The 23387-nt window shown below is 42.0% G+C and overlaps 1 protein-coding gene across 1 annotated transcript in view; it reads left to right on the top strand.

Moving 5' to 3' along the window:
* Window positions 1–23387, top strand: part of Eif2ak3 (eukaryotic translation initiation factor 2 alpha kinase 3) — a 57373-nt gene that overhangs the window by 2028 nt on the left and 31958 nt on the right. The window contains exon 2 of the mRNA XM_021657524.2: window positions 11854–11983. Coding sequence (XP_021513199.1) covers window positions 11854–11983 — 130 coding nt within the window. The remainder of the gene's footprint in view (window positions 1–11853; window positions 11984–23387) is intronic.

Below are 23387 nucleotides of genomic sequence, written 5' to 3'. Positions count from 1 at the left end.
CCAAGCATCTCCACTGTAATAGATCACCATACAATTTATATTTATGGAACATTTGAGAAATGTTATCTTGAATAGCAGGCCTAAGCAAAAGTCATGCTGAGGTATTCCTCTAGCAACAAGATTTATTGAAACTTGAGGTAAGGATACTAAAAGAATGTTATAGCAGTTCAGTGGAATGTGCCATTACATGGGACTTATGTGAGAGATAATTGAAGCAAAATCTTAGTTCCTGGCAAGTAAATTGGTTCTTCTTCTTTTGATACATCTATAATAAGATCAAGAGTTGGTGGCCAGAAGATGAGAACGAACAGAAACATTGAAAGGCTTAGGAAATCTGGGAAGAAAAATTAAGGTATTTTGGTATTGGTCCTGATGCCTCAGAGATGCAAGTCATCCAGATAGATGCTTGGCCAGAAGATGGAAAGGAAAGACTTGGACTAGAGTGAAGGCAGGACAGATAGCCATAGTTATAAGAAAAAAGGGGGAGGGGCACAAAAAGCCCCAGGAAATGCCTTCATCTCAAACAAAGCCCAAACACAGCTGACTATGTAGGAGGATAGGACTGAGTCTGGAAAGATTTGGTGATGAGCACACTTAACAGGTAAAATAAGGAAATAAATAGCAATGTCTCACTCCCCTCTTACTCCCTTCTTTCCTCACGGATAGTCTACGAGGAAGGAGCCTGTATAGACAGGTTGAAAAATGAAGGAAAAAAGGAAAACATAAAGGAAAGCCCTGTGAGGTGGCTCTTGCTTATAATCCCAGGGCCTGGGAGGCAAAGGTAGGAGGATTGCTGTGAGTTCTTCGAGAAAGGAATCTGCTTGTCAGTCAGCAGGGTCACTTTTTTCTGTATTCAGAGAAACAGTGAAAATAGAGGAAGTCAGGAGAGTATGTGATCTCTGGCCCACAGGACTGCACCGCAGCGTGAAGTTAGTGTTGTGTGAATGAGTGAGAAAGCCAAGGGTGAGTTGGGTCAGCAGGAGATAATTATTCAAAAGTTTTTTTCTAAGTGTCCTTTACAAGTCAAAACCCTGAAATGATTGGTTCCATGATAATAGAGCGATATCCTGTTTGTGTCAAGAGGAGGGCTAGGGAGACTGAGCTGAGTTAACCAAGCGGTGATTGCAAACAGCTGTGAAGAACCATGGCACTGGCAGAACAGGGGGAGGTGGAGAATTAAGGTCTGCTTTTTTGTGCCTTGTCTTTTGATGCTTAACTAGATGGGACCTACCGGAGATTCATTTTCCTCTCTCCCTTGATAGGCTTTCATCCTCTTTACCAGTGTCCACGTTTACTCTGTGCCTCAGGCATGTGACTAACCGGACAAACACTCATTTTTCCAAAAATGTGAACTTGGTTTTTTCAGTAGCAGTCTCTGAAAGTTTTCTTCTGAGCTTTAGACTGGTAAATGGTATCTGCTTCCACTTCCTCCGACACACACACACACACACACACACGAAATTGAGAAGAACACCTCAATCACACTTAACTGGCAGATTTTATGTCTACTGGCTGCACTTATATATCAGCTCTAGTTTCAACATATGTAGCAAATTGCCAAGTGTTACTCCTGCAGTTGCAGTGGGTTGGGCCTGCAAAGTTTGTCTTGAGGTTCCTGAAGTGGCTGGGTCATTTGCACATTGAAGACATTTTGAAGCTATAAAGGGCAAATTAATCTTGCAAAGTGTATTTCCTTTTTCCTTGCTTGCTCTCTCTACTTCCTAACTAAAGTTGATAGGTCTTTCTGGTTTCTCTATACACTGAGCATCTGCTAGTGGAAGTTTTTGAATTTAAGGAGACAACATCAAATATTTTGCAAATGTAAAATGATTTAATTCTTTTTTTTAAAAAAAAAAAAAAAAAAAAACAAAGCCTCAGTCTTTTCCCAAACTGAGCTGATAACAAGTAAGGGTGCAGAAATCTGGTCTTCCTCGGATTTTTAAATCCATAATCATAGTATTTTCTTTGTTGCTTTAAACCCCTTCAGGCCTTTAAATAATATAGTATCTCCAAATACTGTGTCAAAAGACAGCGTCATCAATCGTGTAGGCCTGTCAGTGCTCCCTCTGCCCACTCCAGGGGGTTACCAAAAATCATATTTAAAGAAGAATTTACATGGAACTTCCCAAACAAGTTGTAAGCCAAACTAAACAAGCTTTAGGCCAATAAATAGACTGTCTTTCCTCTCTGTCGTTTCCTTTGACTTACCTGATGCCTAGACTGAATATCTGTGACAGAGGCTAAGCTGTTTTGTATCTGAACTCAATTCTGTAAGTTCATTTTACAAAAGTGACCTATCTGTCAGTGGCTGTGAGCAGTAGTTAGAACTTGGCTCCTCAGTACCAATTACCTGGGATCTCCACCTGCTTTTTTTTTTTTTCTTTTTTATATTGAAAGCAGCATAAATCCATGTTATTTGTACGTGTTTATCAAATTGGTTTAAAACACTTTGAGGGACTCTGGGTAGCATGAGAAAGGCCCAAGGCTTAATCCAGAGCACAGAAAGCAAGCAAACAAACAAACAAACAAAACCTTCATAAGACAGCAATAACAAAAGGTAGAGAACTTTGTAAGGTACAGTAAATGTGACAGGAGGAAATTAAATATGAAGCTTTTAAAAATCCTGTTGTATTTGTGAGTAACCATTCTGAGTAAAATTGTTTCATTATATAACATGACAATGCTTTTTTTTATTTTCTTCACCTAGCCCAGGCTGGACTTGAACTCATGATCCTCCAGCTTCTACCATTTAAATGATGAAATGTTGGGACTTTTTTTTTTTTTTAAGACAGAATGTTACAGTGTAGCCCAGGCTGGCCCAAACTCATGATCCTACAGATTCCCTAGTGCTAGAATTGCAGGCTTGTGGCACCATTCCTGCCCCGAAAAAGTTTCCATTAAAAAGGACTCTCTGTTACTCTTATGTTACCTGTAAATTTGCTTAAGTTTCTTCAAGGTCTAGCTGATATGTCAAAACAATTGAGCATAGTTGACAGTGTTAGGCGTTACGTTTATTTTCACTTGAGGCCTGGTTGTTCTTATCATATGTTTAAATACAGGAAACTTGATTGTAAGATTTACTTAGTAGATGAGGACTAGGAAGTCAAAGCCAGTCAGCACTAGGTTTGTTGTTTTTATGAGAATACATGCTTCGTTTATTGATGTGTGTATGGTGGAAGATTCTTGGCTTATGTTTCTTTTTGTTTTTGGGGGCTACTTTTTGGGTATTTTTAATTTTTTTTTGTTTTGTTTTGGTGTTTATAAAACAGGGTTTTTCTGTGTAGCCTTGGCTTTCCTGAACTCCCTTTGTAGACCAGGTCTGCCTCTGCCTCCCCTGCCTCTGCGTGCTGGGATTACAGGCATTTGCTACTGCATCTGGCTATATATATGTATATTTTTTTCCAATAAAGTCACATTTCCAGATGTCTAAAGTATATTCACTAGAAGGAAATAAATGGAAAATATTAAAGCAAGCAGTTGTTAATCTGTAAACTATTCAATCCAGATAATGCATTCTTTCACCTGCTGGAACTGTCCACAGGATATAAGACTTCCTTGAAATAACTTTACAAAGGAGTTTAGTATCTTCCAGAATCCAGCAAACTTAACTGTCAGTAGACAGATGTTCTCTGATCAACTTTAGTCAGAGCCAAGGCAGCCTGTGTATTCACTTGGCCTAAGGTCATTTCTGCTGAATTGAGGGCATAATCAGAGTGGTTATAAGATAAATGAAACCTTGATGACATTTCCGGAAGGAAAAAAAAAGCTGCATATTACAGTAACATAATAGTCATTTGGGAAGATTTAGAGTTGACAGACTTAATAGTGTTGGGAAGTCTGAAATTCCCCAGTCCTGTCCTAAACTTGTCTGGGAGTGATCCAAAGCAAGTTCCATTTCTTTTCTTCTTTCTGTTGGCCTCCTTTCTGTTTTATGTGGTAATGAATGCCTTTATGTCAGGTAATCTGTGTAATAAGCATTTCTTTCCTAAGCTAGGCACTGTTGGGGAATGAGAGTAGAGAGAAGCTCAGGGTCTGACAGAAATAACTTGGTTTACAGAATTAACTAGATTGTAGTAGATAGTCAGGCATCCCTATAATGGCATGAAGGTGAAGAGATTGGGACTGTTGCTGTCATTTTATCAAATCCTTAAACAGGAAAAGTGTCAGCGTGGGAACTGGAGAGATGTCTCAGTGGTTGAGAACACTTGCTGCTCTTGCAGAGGTCCCAGGTTTGGTTCCCAGCACCTGTATGGTGACTTATAACCATCCATAACTCCCATTCCAAGTGACGTGATACCCTCTTCTGACCACCCGGAACACCAGGCATGTATGCAGTGCACATATACGCAGGCAAAACATATATATGTCAAAGAAATGCCAAAGGCCAGAGAAGTGGTTGCCACAAAGCCTGGCAGTGACTACACTTGATCTCTGGAACCCAGATGATTGCCACGTCTGTAATCCTTACACTCCTACACAGAGATGGGAGGCACAGACAGGAGAATCACCCAGATACTTGCAGGTCAGCTAGCCTGGAACACACAGTGTCTCAGCAGAGACAAGGAAGAATTGACTCTCTCTCTGTCTTTCTTTCTCTCTCTCACGAGTGTGCATAATAATAAATAAAAATTTTAATAAAAAATATTCTTTCAGGTAGACTAGGCAACAAAATCACTCATGGAAGGGCGTTGTGTGGGGAGGGGTTACAGTGAACTTAGCAGGATTTCTAAGCCCAAGTTCCCAGATCACTGTGTGCCTGCATATGGGACCTGTGAGATCTGGTGGGAACCCATGGGCCCATAGGTTTTTAAAATAATGTAATGGAATGAGACATTTAATAAGGAAAACAGTAAGAAGCCAAGCCATCTGTGGTGACATATACCTGTAATCCCAGCACTAAGAGGCAGAGGCAGAAGGACCAGGCATTCAGGGCCATCCTCTGATATATGCAGTGTTATCTGAGGCCATAAGACATCCTGTTTCAACAAACTTCTTTGTCTTGAGCTCAAATGATGTCAAACCTTAGGTAATAACTATAGTTATTTCTTTCTGGAAACCCTGAATATTTAGGTTAGGTTAAGTATTTTCTTTAAAGCTGGGACTACCCAGATGGGTCAGCAGGTGAAGGAGTTTGCCACCAACCCTAAGGACACAGTTTCCATCCCTAGAACCTACTTGGTGAAAGGTGGGAATTAACTCCTGTAAATTGTCCTTTTACTTCCACAGTTCAGATTATGGCACACTGTATGCTCCCCCCAAATAAACAAAATAAATGTTTTAAAAAAAACAGCAGCAATAAGCACTTGGCAAATAAAATATTTGCAGACAGGGTGAAAATTGAATGAACAAAGGAACCTTGTTGAAAGGCTGGAAACCCATGGGGGGGTGTTGTCAGTGAGGAGAGGGGATTAGCTTGGCAGAAGTGACAGAAAGTGAGGTTAGGAAAGTACACAGGAGCCAAATTGTGGAAGCCTTCTGTCCCTGACAAAGCAGTTGGCACATCAGAAAAGTTAATCCAAGCTCTACCCTGGAAGCTCATTAGAAAAACGAAGAATAGCTCCTGGAGCCAGAAAGTACCTAAGAGAGGCTTTAAAGATGTTTTGATGAAAAATGAGCCTGTTTTAGGGCCAGGGCAGGGGTAATGGAGAAACAAATGTAAAGGCAGCTTCGGGATTAGGTCAAGAGTACATGGCTATGATCTTAATGCCTCAAGAGGGTGAGAGAGCAGGTGGAGGTGATGTCTGCGTTACATGTCTGATAGCAAAGTGAATAAGTAAGGAGTTTATTTTTCTCCACAGCATAACAGCCCACAATGATGTGGACTTGTGTGCTTTCTTTTCCCTTCTTCCTGAAGGACATCCTGCTTGTCAGCTCACAATCTCAGGATGGCAACTCCAGCACCTAATAAAGAAAGGGGAAAGTCCAAGAGCACATGGCTACCTGAATTCACATCTATCCAGGAGTAGAAGCCCAACAAGGGAACCCATACTTGCATTGCACAGATCAGACATTAGCTGAGAGGGAAGCATACCGCCGCTCCAGATGAAAACAGGGTTCTTCTACGGAGAGTGGAGGGGACAATCGTTATCGATGGTACTAAAGTTAATGCTGTACATTTTATCATGACTGCTGAAAGTAAACATGGGTGACTTTCAGTACACACACACACACACACACACACACGCACGCAGAGTCAGGAAACAGTGAACTTGAGTTGATAGGATGGCTCAGTGGTAAAGGTGCTTGTTGCCTGAGCGGTTTACCTGAGTTTGATCCCTGGGACCCACACAACAGGAGGACGGACTCCAGTAAGTTTTCCTATGGTAAATGCACATGTGTGCATGTGTACACACAAACACATTAAATAAATAAAATGTAATAAAATGTTTTAAAAGATACAAAGCGTCCCAGCTGTGTCTTCGGGTGCCCTGTGGCCAGCCTTTTCGGGATTAGGTCAAGAGTACATGGCTATGATCTTAATGCCTCAAGAGGGTGAGAGAGCAGGTGGAGGTGATGTCTGCGTTACATGTCTGATAGCAAAGTGAATGATTATAGTGTGAAGAGACAAAGAAGTGGGAGGAAGGAATTAGGTGAGAGGTTTGATTTTTCTGAATGCGTCGTCCTCAGAAGATGTGGAACCTACCTGCTGAGCTATCGTGGAAGGGGTGGTAAACCACAGTACCATGTAAGTTTTATTTGGGTCTGTTGTTTTCCCGGAAGGGAAAACTCTGGCTTTTTAGGAAGAATGTGCAGTAGAAGCAGTGTGAGTTTGCGCTGGGAAGAGGTGGGGCGCTATGGGAATGAAGGTGAGAGTGTGAGGCGCTGGTCCTCAGGGAAGCAGGGACCTCTGTGGGCACTTGATAAGGCGACTGGATCACTGAAACCCTTCCGGGCGTAGCTGGAAAGACATGGAACGGTGCTTGCTGGGAACCCCAAACACATGCTCTGCCACACGAAAGAACTAGCACTTCAGAAGTGCTTATGGCTCGTGTTCTAACATGAATACTTCCCTCCTCTATTGCACATTATTTGGCACAGCTGAGCTTAGTGTGTAACTCACCCTGCATATCACCACACATTGTCTTGTGAGCCTTTAATAGTTTGTAATAATTTTTATGATCATGCAAGTTGAGTTACATTGATCTAGGAGAAATAGCTTCTTTTTCACCTATTAAGAAACAAGGCGAGGGGCTGGGAGAAAGCTCAGTAGAGCTAGCACTTGCAGCCCTGCAGGTGTGAAGACGAGAACCCACACTCCTCCGCTCCTCCTGCCCTCAGGAAACTAGCTAAGCAGACTAGAAGGAATTGGCAAGCTCTGGGTTCCACCGGGGATTCTGTCCCAGTAAATAGAGGACTCAGCATTCAAGAGCACTTGCTGCTCTTCCAAAGAGGACCCAAATTTAGTTCCTAGTACCCACATCAGGCAGCTCATAATTTCTTGTAACTCCATCTCCAGGGGATCCAACAGCTTCCTCTGGCCTCCACAAGCACCACAAATATGTGACCTACACATGCAAAGCATACAGATGCACATACTACATATAAATAAAAATAAATCTCTTTGTGTGTGTGCAGGGAGGAATATGGGTCCTCTATAGCCTTGGCTGGCCTGGAACTCATTATATGGACAGATCAGCTAAACAGCCCTGCCTGCCTCCCAAGTGCTAGGGTTAAAGGCATGTACCACCAAGCATAGCTAAAAATAAATCTTGTTGTTGTTTATTTTTTAAGTCATTAAATAAAATGGAGAACAACTGAAGAAGACACCAGATGTCACACTCAAGCTTGCACGTGACACACATATACATGCAAAATAAATATATAAATAAAAATTAGAAAAGCCCAAGCTGAGTGAAACTTTGAGGAGAATAAAGGCAGAGCCATGGAGATGTGTACCAGGTCTGACTTCCAGGCCCTCGCAGTAAAATCTTCGATTCTTGAATAAGTTAAGGGTTTTCATCTTGTTTGAAATTCTGAATTCGTGGGGAGATAAATGCCTTCCTGTTCTGCCCCTTGTCATCTCTCTGTCCTGTGTGACCTCTGTCCTCTCGTTATCCCTGCGTTCAGCTGGAGCACTTTGGTTTTAGCCGAGTCTGGCTACTTGCAGCTCTCCAGTGGCAGTGAGCGTACACCTCTGACTGTAATTCAGTGATCTACAGAACCTCAGGTCTGTGTTTGCCAGCGGTGCTGCTCAGTTCCAGCTGTGGCACGTGGGGTCCCTCCCTTCAGGACACGTGCTGTGGGAAGGAGCCAAAGCAGTGTGTGACTGCCAGCTTGTCATACACCCCAGCCTGTAACAGACAGGTAGAGGATTTTATAGACTTTGTTTTGTATACTTGACAGAGTACTCAGAAGGCTAAGGGTGAGGCTCTCTTGACCTCAGGAGTTCCAGACTAGCTTAGGCGACAGATAGAAAGCTCAAAAGATATTAGACTGGTCCTTTTCTTTGATATGTCATCCAGAGTTATGTGCCAACATCTTTATTTTCACAAATTAGATAAAGACTTACTACTTAAAAATTCAAAACAGGAAAATGAATGTATAATTTGGTGATTACATGTATTTTATGTTTTGTTTTATTTTAGACAGGGTTTTACTGTGTAGCCCAGGCTGGCCTTAAACTTGGTGTGTTGCCCAGGCTGGTTTGCTGAAGATCCTTCTGTCTCCTGAGCATTGGGATCGTGGTGTGTGCCCCTATACCTCACAAATTTGTGCTTTGAGAGATTCGAATGAGTTTATATTAACTTATTTCCTTTACTTTGTGCATATTGTACATCAAATGCAATGCAAGGGATAAAGTTGTGTCTTATAATTCCAAACAGGAACGTAAGTATACATATTTGGAATTTGCTTGATCTTTTAAAGGGATTTAAAAATGTTATTTATTGTTTGTTGTGTGTGTGTGTGCGTGCGTGTGTGTGTGTGTGTGTGTGTGCGTGTGTGCACACGCGCGCTCCTTCAGTGTGTGCTTGAGCACACACATTGAAGACCAGTGGACAGCCTTCAGGAGTGACCTCTCCTTGTCTATCATGTGGGTCCCAGGGATGCTGAGGTTGGCATCAAGTACTACCACCTGGGCACTCCCTGTCCACCCGATATGATCCCTGCCCTTGTGTGGTCTTTAAACATGGCAAATAAGCCTGGTGAATTCCTAGTGTTCAAGTAGGAATTGCAACCAGTTCAGCTGAAAACAGTGTTCAACATTCTTTCATCCAGTGTGTCATTTATAGAGTCTGCTGTGTGTCTAGGGTGTATGTCCCACGTGAAAGCGACGACAGTTAAGAGAAATCATGCAGTTTGAACATTTGAGGGATTCTCAGTGGATATATCAACACTGATATGTCAAGAAGCCTGTTAGGAAACTTCATTTTAGTAAACAGACATGTGTGCCCAGACCTAGGGAAAGTCCTAAAGGCAGACATTAAAATTTGGGAGTTGCCAGCACAGAGATGTGTTTGAAGCTAGGAGACTGGCTCAGATCACCAAAGTAGTTAAACAGAGGGAGAGACTATTTTAAAAGGCTATAAAAATTAAAAGGAACCAGAAAATAGAATTGTGAAAGAGGATCATAGAAATGAGCATAATAATAATAATAATAATAATAATAATAAATAATTTTTATAATATACTTTTATAATATAATTACATAATTTTCACTGTTCCCATTCCTTCCTGCAGTCCTTTCCACTTACCCCATTTTCCTATATCAAATTCATGGCCTTTTTTTCTTTAAGTATATACAGACACATACACACACACACACACACACACACACACACACACTCCTAAATATATAATTACAACCTGTTCAGTCAATAGAAAGTTACTTCTATGTTTCAGGGCTGACCACTGGCACTGGATAATCAGCTGCAGGGGTGGGAGTAGCTCTTTTCTAGGGAAGACTTTCTCCCAATCTCAGCATTCCCCAGTTGCTGGTAATTTTTTATTTAGGGTTAAGACACTTCAAGCTTTCCCACTTCCGTGATATGTCCATTGGTGTCATCATTGTTCAGGTCCTGTTTAGGCAGCCCTGTTAATGAGACTTCAGGGGTGCAGTTTCTCTGCCATTTCTAGGAGACACAACCTCACAGCAAGCTTCCTGTTCCTCTGCTTCTTACAGACTTTACACTCTCTCTTCTGAAATGATCCGTGAGCCTTGAAGTTACATGGTAGATGTATGATTGGGATTTGGCACCACATAATCTCATTATCTCTTGTCCTCTGCATTTTAATTGGTTGTGGTTTTCTACAATGGTCTATGTCTGTTTCACAAAAACAAAAAAAAAGAGGCATGGTAGCAATGCTTGCCAGAAACAAGTGGGTCTCTGAGTTCAAGACAAGCCTAGTCCATAGAATGAGTTCCTGAACAACCAGGGCCACATGGCTATAAATAAATCAGTCAGGAAAGATGGTATCTTAAAAGCCACTAAAAAAGTATGTTTCAGGAGTGGAGGAAGGGGAAGTTGGTTGGGATGTAATATGTGTGAAGAATAAAATTTTAAAAAGACTGTGTTTCAGGACTTACACTTGGCACTGAGCATTTGTCATTGTGAAGGTCACAGTGACTCCAGGATAAACTTCCCTGTGCTGTGGGAGTTTTCTAAAAAAAAGCAAGAAAGGGATTGGAGGCTAGGCATAAAAGAGTGGTTTGTCTCGCTTGATTTAGTATTTGGACTTTGGGGGTTTTTTTTAGTTCTTCTGCCTCAGTCCCTCAGATACTGGGAACATAGGCATATCCATCAGGCCTAGCTGGTCCTGATGTTGGAGGGACTTACAGCAGATTTGAATCCTATTCTTGTGTATTCAGGGTTGGTGTAGTGAAGTACCGTAGCCTGGGTGGGCAGAAACAACAGAAGTGTTTTTTTTTCCTCACAGACGTGGATAAGAAAGCGGTGAGGGCAAGATGGTAGGAAAGGCTGTAGGATTAGTGTTACACCGTCTTGTGGAGTCAGAGGTTTGTTGGAGTGAAGAATAGGAAGCGAGCAGGAACAAGAAGGGCTGGTGGCTGGGGCAGCATTCTTGAAATGTGGTCCAGACAGAGTCAAGGGGCTGACAGGAGAGGCTGGTGCAAGGTAGACACGGTAAAAACCCTGAGAACTGAGGCAGAAGTAATGTGAGGTAGTGGCAGTCAAACTCTTCCAGGAATAAGCTGGTGACCTTTGCAAGGTCAGCACAGGACCATTAGGAGGCTTGATGGATGGAACTGTCTGATCCTAAGGATTTCGAGGGAGAAGAGGAAGAAAATGAACCAGCAGTAGCAAGGAGGTAAACTGGTAGTCAAGAATCATGATAAAATGTTCTCTTCTCTGTAGGGAAGCAGTGTCCTTAGAGAAAGATCTAGGAAAGCAAGCAGCAGAGTGAAAGTTTAGGGAGGAGTCCAGGGCTAGGGCTCAGTACAGGCTTACTGTATAAGCACGAGGACCCAGGTAAAAGCAGGGAATGGTGGTAAACTACTGTAACCCAAAATCCTGGGGAAGCAGCCACAGGAAGACCCCTGGAGCTCTGACCTCCACACACACATACATGCAGGGAAGTTTGGAAGATTGTGTTGGAAAGGAAAAGGGAGGAGGAAAGGACACAGCCAGGGATGTTGAGATCTTCGTGGTGGTGGTGAGGATATGGAAGGCGGTGAGACCTCAAAATTGGGGTGTTTTCATCAGAGACTTGAACAGATAAAGGGCACAATGATGTTAGTTGTCCTTCTGTGGAGACAGGTGGCAAGACCTTAAATGTTGAGGGACAGTGCTCACCCTACTTTTCTTACTGACTGAACTGATTTTATTTCAAGTGATGAAGTAAGTGCAGTGTCTAAGATTGCTTTCCAATTTTGTTGTGTTCATTTTTCATTTACAGATCCTTAGTAATTATCAGCACTTTAGATGGACGGATCGCTGCATTGGATGCCGAGAATCATGGTAAAAAGCAGTGGGATTTGGACGTGGGATCTGGTTCCTTGGTTTCATCTAGCCTGAGCAAGCCAGAGGTAAGAAAACCCAAGTTGTTGTGAGACTCGCTGCTGCGTCTTCTTGTGAAGCTTGAACCTGGAGCCTTTGCCTGGGCTGGAGATGTCAGATAGTTACTGCCCTGTCTGTAAAATGCAGTAGGTGTTAGCACACACTTTTAAATGTGTTAATCATGGAAGTAACTGAGGAACCGTGTCTGTTGAATCCATATAGCATATTACCTGATAGAAAACATGATCACCTTTTCTTATTATCAGCATAGGATCTCCAAGGAGTAACAATAAGTGAGCTTTTCTAGTTAGAAATCTGTGTTTCGTAATCTATGCTTTCTTGTTCTCTACGTTTTTCCTTAAGTGATGCATATCCTAATTATTTTGTATCCTTCAAACTAGGAGAGCAAGAGATGACCCGAGCACACAGGCACACACGTGGGGCATTGCACATGTGGAGTTGTGGGTCATCTTTGTGGAGTCAGTTCTCTCCTTCCACTGTGGGTTCTAGGGATTAAACTCCAGTCGTCAGGCCTGTGTGGCAAGCACTTTACCGACCGAATCATCTCACCAGCCCTGAATGTACCACATTTCATTGGATTTTTATTAATTGCAGAGAACTTGCACTTCCTAGTTCTGAGCTCTAGAATATGGAGAGTAGCAGATTCAGACCATGCTTCCAAAACTGCTCTGACTGCCTCATCAGCGAGCAATGGCCCACCTCAGGGTGGTGCAATGGGGAGACACAGAGGAGAGCTTATTTTCCAGTATTTAATCCTCCTCCTGCGTTGTCTCCTCCATCTGTTTAAGCCACTTAAATAAGTCCATCTTTAGAGCTGTGGCAGCTAGCATGTAGTCAGTCACCTTTCTCCTCCCACCTCTAGTCATCCCTAACTGTGGACACCCCCACAACCCCCGGTACTCTTCTCTTTAACACACTTCCTTACTGGTATAAAGTTGGAAAGAGACAAGCACTGACTTGAGAGGTTTAAGAATGACCTTCCTGATGCTGGTGGATCTTTGTGCTGGGAACATTGCTACCAGCCTCTTTTCTGTTTCCACACTTCCCTGTGTCTTAGTAACCGGGTCTGGATCCTTTCTGCAGCACTGATGCAGGGACTTAGGGAAACCGTCTTGCCAAATCTCCACACTTCCCGTGCGCTAAGCCCAGCCGAGACTTTGATCAAGCAATGTTTATTATGCTTTCGTTTTTCTCAGGTGGTATGCTGAAGTATGTTAGCTACTGGCTGTCGTAAAATGGGGGGGTTCATTACCTAGGGAGCATAATCTCTTAAAGCCCCCGAGTGAACGAAGTAGATTGGTTTCGTATCAACATTCTTTTGAGGAAGTTTGGTGGGTGCGTTGTCAACAGGAAGGAGTGGCAAATGAGATGTGTGTCCCAAGGCACTTCAGCCTTCCTGCCACATACAGTTCTAGATACAGTACAAAATATTTGTTCCTAATGGAGCTGTCACTTGCCCTTGTCCACCAGGAATTTTCACTTGCATGGTCAAAGCACGAATAAAGCAACACAGTGCGCTGGTTTATAAACCCCTTTGGATCAGAGAAAGTTCATGACATCAGAATAAGCCAGGATGCAATGAGAGCTGAACGTACATAATGTGATATGTAATGTGTAATGGATCTGTACATTTAATGAAAACATAGCATGTGTACATACGGGGTGTATGCATGTATGTGTTTGGGGTGGGTGTGGGGGTATGGTTTTCCCCCTGAGACAAGCCTCTCTGTTTCAAACAGGTGCATAAACAGACAGGTGCATAACCAATAGGCAACAATGATATGGTGCTGTTGGCGAAGAGAAAGTGTTTACCAACCTGCCTTCACCCTGATTAGCACAGAGGCTTCCTGTCTCGGCCGTCACGGCCCCAAGATTACCATCATACCATTTATGGAATGCCTTTGAGCAGATGCTCCTATTGCTGGACATGGTAGCCTACACCTGTAATCCCAGCATTCAGTCATTCCAGCACTTGAGCTGAGACAGGAGGATTGTGAATTTGAAGCCAGCCTAGGCTACATGAATGAGATTCTATCACAAACAAATGAAAGCAAGTGTGTATGCACACCCACATAAATAGTGTATGCTTCATAGTTACTAATTCTGATTTGTTCACGAATAGTTCATTCACAGAAACAGAGTGTTATTTTATTAGAACTCAGTTGGGCATGGGTGAGGCAGGTGTGTAATCTCAGACTTTGGTTCAAAGACAACCTGGACTACATAGTGAGACATTGCCTTAACCCCCACTCCACTCCCCTCAAAAGGGAAGACTGCAACCTTTTTCTGTGTAATACTGGAGACTGAACTTAGGCCTTGTGCTGGCCTTTTGTCAACCTGGTAAAAACCTACATGTGTGAGAAGAGGGAGCCACAGTTGGGAAAATGCCTCCATAAGGTTGGTCTGTAGGCAAACCTATGGGTCATTTTCTTAATAACTATTGTGGGTGGGGCAGCCCTAAGCAAGTGGACCTGGATATATAAAGAAGCAGGCTGAGCAAGTCAGTAAACAGCATCCCTCATGTCCTCAATTTCATTCCTGCCTCACGTTCTATCAGTGATGGAGTCTGACCTGAGAGTTGTAAGCTGAAACAAACTTCTCCAAGTTGCCTTTGATAATGGTGACTCATCACAGCAATAGAAAAGTAACTACAACCTCATGAACTCTAGGCAGGGGCTCTTCCTCTGAGTCCTTTGTAATCTCTGAAAGGTTGTCTAATTCAGAGCTAAAGAAAGAGCTCAGTAGTTAGAAACACTGGCTGCTCTTGCAGAGGGACCCAGGTTTGGTTCCAGCACCCACATGGCAGCTCACAGTCATCTTTGACTCTAGTTCCAGGGTGTCTGTCACCCTCTTCTGGTTTCCACGGGCACAAGATTGTGTGTGTGTGTGTGACATAAGCAGAGAGGGAGAGACAGACAGCAACACAGAGACACAGGATCTCACTAAGCTATCCTGGAGCAGGCGGCTCTCCACCTCTTCAACCTCCTTTCTCAGTCTTCCAAATGCTGCGGTTACAAGCATGCACCAGTGTGCCTGATCCACATTTCTTTGCTTTTTGAATCGGCTAAGTCATCAGCTATGAAGTCCATTTTGAAGATTGTCAATCATGTAGTAAGCCTGTATTGAAATGGTTGCTTAATTGCTTTTAATTATAGAATGAAGCAGTGGTTTTATTTAATTTTTTTAAATCCCTTAATGTGGCTGAAAGCAATTTTGTGAACTAATCTAATTCATTCTGGCATACATGCTGCCAAATGAGAAACTGAGGTTACCCCACAGCTGTTGTTTAGGAAATGGGTTCTTCCTGTGCACTGTTTTTCTATTTTATAAGTGTCCATCAGTTGTGGTGAAGACAGAGATGGTTATTAGAATCACTGTTCTTTCATCATGACTCAGAGATGTATGCTTAAACAGATATTGCCATTTTCCTTCAGACGTTTTATAAGTTGGCTAAATTAGAAAAGTGTATCTTTGCCCTTGAGATTAATTCACAATTTTAAAGATAATAAATGCCGAATCACTTCTAGTGTTTTATTGTACATTTTTTTTTAAACATGTTTTATTGGTTTGTGTCAGAGACAGTCCCTGTTCACATTACTAGGGAACCCATTTGGACACTGAGCTGCCATGGGTTACATCTGTACAGGGGTTCTAGGTTATCTCCATGAATGGTCCTTTGTTAGAGTATCAGTCTTAGAAAACACCCCTGTGTCCAGATTTGTTTGGTTCTGTTGCTGTCCTTGTGGAGCTTACAGCAAAGAGAATGTCAAAAATCCTTTCTATTGTGATTATAGAGTAAGCTTTAAGAGGAGGCGGAGGAGAAATGTACCCGCCTGTTTATTAGATAGCCAAAGTGAAAGCATTCATCAGTAATTTAGGAACTAGAAGAGATGCACCTTTTAAAAGTAGTTATGGGAAGGCTGACAGGATGACTCGGCTGTTAAAGACTGATGCCCTGAGCTCAATTTCTGGAACCCACATGGTGGAAGAAGAGAACTGGTTCCTAAAGATTGTCTTCTAACCTCATTCGTGGTGGCACGTAAGCCTCCCCTCTCCACTAAACATTGCTTTTGTAAATAATAAATAACTGTGGATTAAGTATGAAAATCAGCTGAAATAAGTAAATGTAGGAAATGTAAGCCACCAAAGTATTAGTTTTTATCCACAGTCTCCCAGCAAGTGTGTAATGGTATGAGGAACCTAAGGAGTATGGCTGGGTGAGGTGCAGTTGGCAAACTGTCATGAGTCTTGGCATCAGATGAAGCAAGTGGCGTGACTAGTAAAGTTGTTCTGGGCAGGCAGAGTGTCCAGCTTAGTGCTTTTGATGAATACTGTCCACCTACTTTACCCCTCCTAGTAGCACATTCCCAGTCTTGATTCCTTGCATCTTTGTTGTGTGCTAGAGATGCCCCTGCAGTGATGGAGGTTTGGCAGGGGTGTTCCCTGTAGTAAGCACTGCAGGGTAAAGGTGTTTTCATTCTTCTCTCTGTTGGCTCCTCCTTGTTGAAACAACAGGTGATGCTTTTCATCCCTGTCTCGCTTTCTCGGTACCTTTTCCTTCTTCATTGTTTCTCACCCATGCTACATCTGGAACTCGACTCTTTAACTGGTCTGGTTAGCATATTCCCTTCTGGGTCATAAAGGAGACTGGTATCACTGAGTCACAGGCACCATTTTCAACTTTGTGTCACACTGTGCATGAATTATTACTGGATACAACTTTGGAGATTTGATGATGGTTAATGTCTGAGTCACTTACCAAAACACCTGTATATACACATCTGGCTTCCAAAGCAGAGTGAGGAGAAATTATTTTTAGAAAATAAAAAAGCTAATAAATAAAGAGTAAGCAATAGAATTAGAAATCACTATATTATTCTGTTTAGACTGAATAATGGGATCATCAACCAATACCACAATGAAAAATTGATGGGATACTTTTAAGTGGAGAAATTGAGCTGACTCAATAATGGTAACAACATTATTTAAAGTGGGGCAGGCAAATAATATGCACCTTATAATATGACCTAGCACAGGAGTCACCGAGCTTTTTATGTAGAGGACCACATGGTCTCTGTTGCTATCGTAACAATTATTGTCATTATAGTGAACTTGGTGGTTGGGACTCAGAAGTGGTCACAGCTAATATGCAATGACAGAGTGTGTGACTGGGTTATAGTGAGACTTTTCGTGATGAAACTGATTGGGCAAGACTCTTCAGTTACAGACTGCTAACACAGTAGGAGATAGCAGCCGTTCTGAAGTACACATTCCAGGAGATACATGGGATAAAACCAGGTAAGGAATGTGTAAGTTCTGACTGAACCTTCTGTAGGACATTGAATCCTTTCTCCAAAAAGGGAGTGATGCAGAGAGATGGCTCAGTGGCTGCTCTTGCAAAGAACCCAGGTTCGACTCCCAGCACTCATGTGGCACACAGCTGTCTGTAATTCCAGTTCAAGGGGTGCCAATACCCTCTTCTGGCCTCCTAGGCCACCAGGCATACATGTGATGCACAGAAATATGTTCAGGTAAAACACCCATACGTGTAAAGTAAAATGAAAAAATTTATTTAATAAAAGGGGACTGAAAACAGTGCTTATAGGGATGTGAGGAATCAGATAGAATGTGTATATGTGGTATTTTCCATTGCAAAATGTATCTTTGGGACAATATGAGATATATGAATTCTTATGATTTTATGAACCATCTGACAGAGTATCAGTAATTATTGGAAATCAATCCATGAGGGATGCTGTACTGGCCTTGTTACATTTCATAGGTTTGAAATATTTCATACTAAATTAACGTTGAATATGTGGCCACAAAGAAAGTGAAGAATACATCCAGGACTACACAGAGACCTTGTTGCAAGGGAAGGAAGGGAGGGAGGGAGGAAGGAAGAAGAGAAGGAAGGAAGGACGAAATGAAAACCAGTTTTGTGCAGCTGGAAGATTTTTTTTTCCCTAGTGGTGTTCATTTTAATGTTTCTTTTTCTCTTCCTTTTTTTTTTCAGTGAAAATAGAGTTCTTATTTTCACCTTAGTGTTTCAGACAGTTCCAATTACATGTGTACATGTGTGCCACTTGGGTTTTTATTCAGGACCAAAAGTCAGATTTCTTCACTCATCTGTTCATTCTTTGTAATTGCCCAGAAGTCAAGGGCTCTAGATCTTTGTACCGAGTTTGCTAGCCAATGTGACAGACCTTTATTTTAGAATTATGAACACAGGGAAAACAAATAGAGGAAGTAAATACAAAATAGCAAGAATTTATACTTTTTTTTTTTTTAGATGACCAAAGGGAAACACAAGTCCCATAATTAGCTTGAGATGCAGAGCAGCGGATCAGAACAAATAGCTGTTCAGGGGATAGATGGCTGGTATGTGGTTATGCATCACCCGGCACCGCAACCTTTTTGTTTTTTTTTTTTTTATCGAGATTCAAAGCTGACTATCAGAGTGACTCATTCCTTTGCTTAGAGGATGAGGTAATGCTATTGTGAAGGGTGATGTCATCTCTACCTGAACTGCATGCATATAGATCACTGCTCAGGCTCTCCAGGAAAAGCACCATCTGCTTTCATATCCACAGCCTGAAAGGCTTTGCAAAGATTGGTCACCAGCCTGGAGTATGACTCATAGGCAGCCAATCAGTGACGAGCTGCTATTGAAAAGTAAACTTCTAAAATCATAATCCAGAGGTATGACAGGATGATTCGATACTGAATCACAATTCTTAGGTTGTATGTTTTGCATTTACTGAGTTCCCACCATTGAGGGTTTAACTCCTAAAAATAAAGTTGTTTTCTCGATGTGGTCAGTCATCACAAACCTTCTTGGTTGTTAAAAGCATTTTTTTTAATTGGTCATAAATGTTCTGTTACATTAGAGCCGCCTGGGTCGTTCTTGAATTTCAGTCCACATTAGGTTGACAGCTGCTTTCTGCAGTTAGGAGATGGTGTGTTCCCCAAGAACCAGCTGCCCCTTAAAGAGTTGCTGGTGAAAGAGGAAACACGCCAAAGGAAATGCTCACCTGGTGGCAAGCCCACCGAGGCTCCCTCCGTTTTGGTGACAGTGCTTCCCCACACCCTTTGAATTGACTGTCATTGGAATCTGCCATTCTCCTGTGCAGAGTGTCAAATTCCCGACGTATGCCGGAGGACAGGCAACAGGAAGCACTTGGTTTTCTTCATTAGTATCTTGAAACGGCACATCATCTACATATTGCTCAATAGTCTCTATCTCAACACACATTTGTTTTAGTGGCAACTTTAAGTCATCCTACAAATAAAAAGTTAATTGTTTTAAATACAATATGCTGTTATGAAGAAATATAAGGAAGGGAGCTGGAGAAATGGCTCAGTAGTTAAGAGAACTGAGTGCTATACCAGAGGACCTGGGTTCAATTCCCAGCACCCTCATGGCAGCTCACAACTACCTGTAACTTACACATATTATGCATAGATATACATGCATGCAAATATATGTGAGATAATTAAAAGAGAAAAATAAAGAGATAAAAGGAAGCAAAAATAAATAGTAACTTTAAACTAAGTAATATCAGGTAGCATACATTCCAGTGTCTGGAGAATTTATGAAAAATCAGATATTAGCTAGACACGATGGCACATGCCTGTTAATTGTAGCATGTGGGAAATGTGCAGAAAAGTTGCTGTAAATTTGAGGTCAGTCTAGGCTACATAGTGAGTTCTATGGCAGCCTGATCTACAGTATGAAATCTGTCTCAAAACTACAATAGAATATAAATATCCTATTGGTCATATATCTATATTATATGTATATATAATATATATAAATATCCTATGGTCATATAAATATCCTATTCATTGTCAGATTTTTCTGCCTGATTAACATTGATAATTATTGTCTGATCTAAACTTTATAAATGCTAAGTTTTTCAATTCTAGATTCCCCTTTTTTATTTTTTATTGGTAGTTATTTTTTATTGGCCTGAACTTAGGTCTCTCTCTCTCTATGTCTCTCTCTCTTCTCCTTTTTAGTTATCTCTCCTCCCTCCCCTATTTATTTATTTGTTTGTTTGTTTATTGTCTTTCGAGACAGGGTTTCTCTGTGTAGCCTTGACTATTGTGGACTCGCTTTATAGACCAGGCTAGCCTCGAACTCACAGAAATCCACCTGCCTCTGCCTCCCAGAGCACTTAGCTTCTCTCTTTTCTTAATAGTGCTTACTTTGTCCAGTAGCATGCCTCCAAACTTGGTTTTTGTCATAATAAGATGGCAATGGCTCATCTTATACCTACTCCACCTTTGCTGTGGACTTAGACATTTCCTTCTGGTGGAAAATTAAAATCTGGACGTTAGTGTTAAGTCATTAACATTCACAAACAAATTTGACCATTTCTCTGCCTGCTGAATATTTCTACAACAAACAATTTTGAGAATATACTAGAGTCTCAGCTTTAGTTACCACAGGAAGTGAAGTACAGGTGAGTGTGAAGTTCAGTGGCATTAATTCATCAATTCACCGGCAGTGTGTTAATTCACTCCCCACAGCCTGAGGCCCTAGAGTCCATCCCTAGCCAAGCAAGGTTAGATACAGAGCTGGCTGGAGAGATAACTCACTGGATAATAGCACTGGTTGCTCTTGCAAAGGGCCTGGCTTCACTCCTCGCACCCACACGGCAAAGTCCTACTCCAAAGGATCCAGCACCCTTTTCTGGCCTCTGTGGGCACATGGTACACATACACAGATACAGGCAAAACACATGAAATAAATAAAGCCTAAGAGACTACATAGAGATAAGAAAGTAGAGAGGCTGGTGAGTAGAGCACTAGCCGATTGCTTGGGTGCCTAAAATCTGTGGTTCAGTTCTTAGCACCCAAAAAAAAAGTACTGCCGCACTGTGGAGTGGAAAGTTTTCCGTCAGCAAGTGTACACTGGCAGTATTTAAAACGGTGATGCCAGGTTGAAGGCCAGGTAGCTGTTGGTGGCCAGTCGTATAAGAAGGTGTCCCATGGAGAAGAAACACATTGCCAGGGAATTGAGTGGTGGCAGGAATGGTAGTTGTTGGTTGTGTAAGCATGCTGAGTTTCTGCCCACGTAGGAGAAAGGGAGAGAAAAGTGACAGGAAGGTTGTTAGAGGTCACACTGACCGGACTTTGAATGTCCTCCACAGGATTTCTAGTCCTTGGGATTTGGGGTCTTTAGTAAGAAGATAATAAAGAGCCATTGAAGATTTTTCAATATTGTTATAACAAGCTTATCCGGCCCAGAGTGATTAATCTAAAAGATACATCAGCTTAGACTGAGGGAATTTCCAGTTGAGATCTGTAAAGAGGTTATTATAATAGCTCAGGTCATACAGAATAAGGATTTGAACTAGAATATTTCAGAAGTGAATTAGGACAATGGTCTTCACCTGTCTTCCAAACCCCCAGAGTGTAAGGCAGAGGTACAGGAAGTGTAGAGTGTGAGTGGATGCCAAGTTAGAGCTACTTAAAGAAAGCTGCTTCGGGCCTCAAAGACATCCAGGGGGTTCTGTGCTGAACAGGTAAGGCTGACATTTGTTTGAAGGGTTTGTTTTGCATGCATAGTTTGTTTGTCTTTAACTCTTCCAATATTCCCAAAGTTTGAAGCCTTGATTGATTGAGACAGAAGTTGTGTCATTAATTGGGGTTGATGAAAATTTAATTTTCATTCTTTCATTCATTTTTTATTTATTTTAAGGAATTCTTTTTTTTTTTAAGATTTATTTATTATGTATACAATGTTCGGTCTTCATGTACACCTTCACACCAGAGGAGGGCACTGGATCTCATTATAGATGGTTGTGAGCCACCATGTGGGAATTGAACTCAGGACCTCTGGAAGTGCAAGCAGTGCTCTTAACCTCTGAGCCATTTCTCCAGCCCAAATATTTATTTATTTATCTTTACTCTATGTGCATTAGTGTGAAGGTGTCAGATCCCTTGGAATGGGCATTACAGATAGTTGTGAGCTGCCATGTGGGTGCTGGGAATTGAACCCAGGTCCTCTGGAAGAGCAGACAGTTCTCTTAACCACTGAGCCATCTCTCCAGCCCCCAGAACCTGAGTTTAAGCCCTCATTTGGCTTTTGAGACAGGGATTTTTTGTGTAGCCCTGGCTGTTCTGGACTCTGTAGACCAGGCTGGCCTCGAACTAACAAAGATCCACCTGCCTCTGCCTCCCCGAGTGCTGGAATTAACTTATTTTTAATGTTTGAAGGTCAGTGCCATGAAGATTTGTACTGAAATTCCTAAGTCATCCTTGGCCAGAGACCTTAGGTCATGCTCTGGTTTCCTTTCTTTTGCCCATGCTGCCCAGTGAATCTACCATTGAAGCCTTCCTGTTATAACACAGCTTTGGTAACTTCCTCACTTTCTTCACTGCTAACTAGTCTTTGGACTCATCCTCTGCTCACTGTCCATGCCTCCTTTGTTGCTCCTTATCTTGTTCACTGTTTTGTGGTGCCTCAATTATGACCAGGTCATTTCTACCCAGAGGCCTTTGCAAGCTTGTTCCCCAGATGTCAACATGATCTACTGTTTCTTGTGGAGAGCTTGCCCAGCTGTTATTAATTTTCTCAGCAGGATCTGCCATGAGTTTCTCTATCGACAGTTCCTTTCCACTCTGCCCCTTTATCTTTAATTTGCTTTCTCCTTATGATCTCCGTCACTAACATATGTGTCATTTACTTACAATGTTTGTCTCCAGACATCAGACTTCAAGCTCTGTAGGATAGTGACTTTTTTTGTCTATCTGCTTGCCTTTCCTGAGCCAGCCATCAAGGTTTTGTTTAGCCAGGTAGAGTGGCCTGTGTCTTTAATCCCCGCATTTGGGAGGCACAGGCAGATGGATCTCTTTGAGTTTGAGGCCAGCCTGGTATACAGAGGAAGTTCCAGGACAGCCAGGGTTACAAAGAGAAACTCTGCCTTGGAAAACCAAGTTTTAAAAAAAAAAAAAAAAAAAAAAGATTTTGTTTAAAGAAGGAAGCATGACTGCACACATGAAATGTGTAAGGGGCTTGGTTAGCAGCTGTCGACTCACAGCAGACTTGAGAAAGGACATGGAGAAAAGGGACGCTGGTTGGATTAGTTTCCCTCACCCTGTGTTCAGTCTGAGTCTGTAACTGACCAGAATGACGTAGGCCTAGAATAATTCATGTTATCCATTTACTAGAAAATCATACTGTTCCTTAGCTTATTAACAGCTATGAAAATTACTGTAGCCTTTAATTGGTTTTTTTTTTGGGGGGGTCTGTTTGGTTTTATTTTGTTTTGTTTTTACTTCATTGGATCCCCAGGCTCTCCTTTGGCAACTTATTTACCCATAGCAGAGTTTGAGAAATATCATACTGGTTTTTCAGTCAGGCCAGGGGACCGTAGGCCTGTGAAGTGACGGGCCGTTCTT

The sequence above is a fragment of the Meriones unguiculatus genome, chromosome 5 (assembly GCF_030254825.1).
Source record: "Meriones unguiculatus strain TT.TT164.6M chromosome 5, Bangor_MerUng_6.1, whole genome shotgun sequence".
Classification (NCBI taxonomy): Eukaryota; Metazoa; Chordata; class Mammalia; order Rodentia; family Muridae; genus Meriones; species Meriones unguiculatus.
This window is presented reverse-complemented; position numbering and strand designations above follow the sequence as displayed.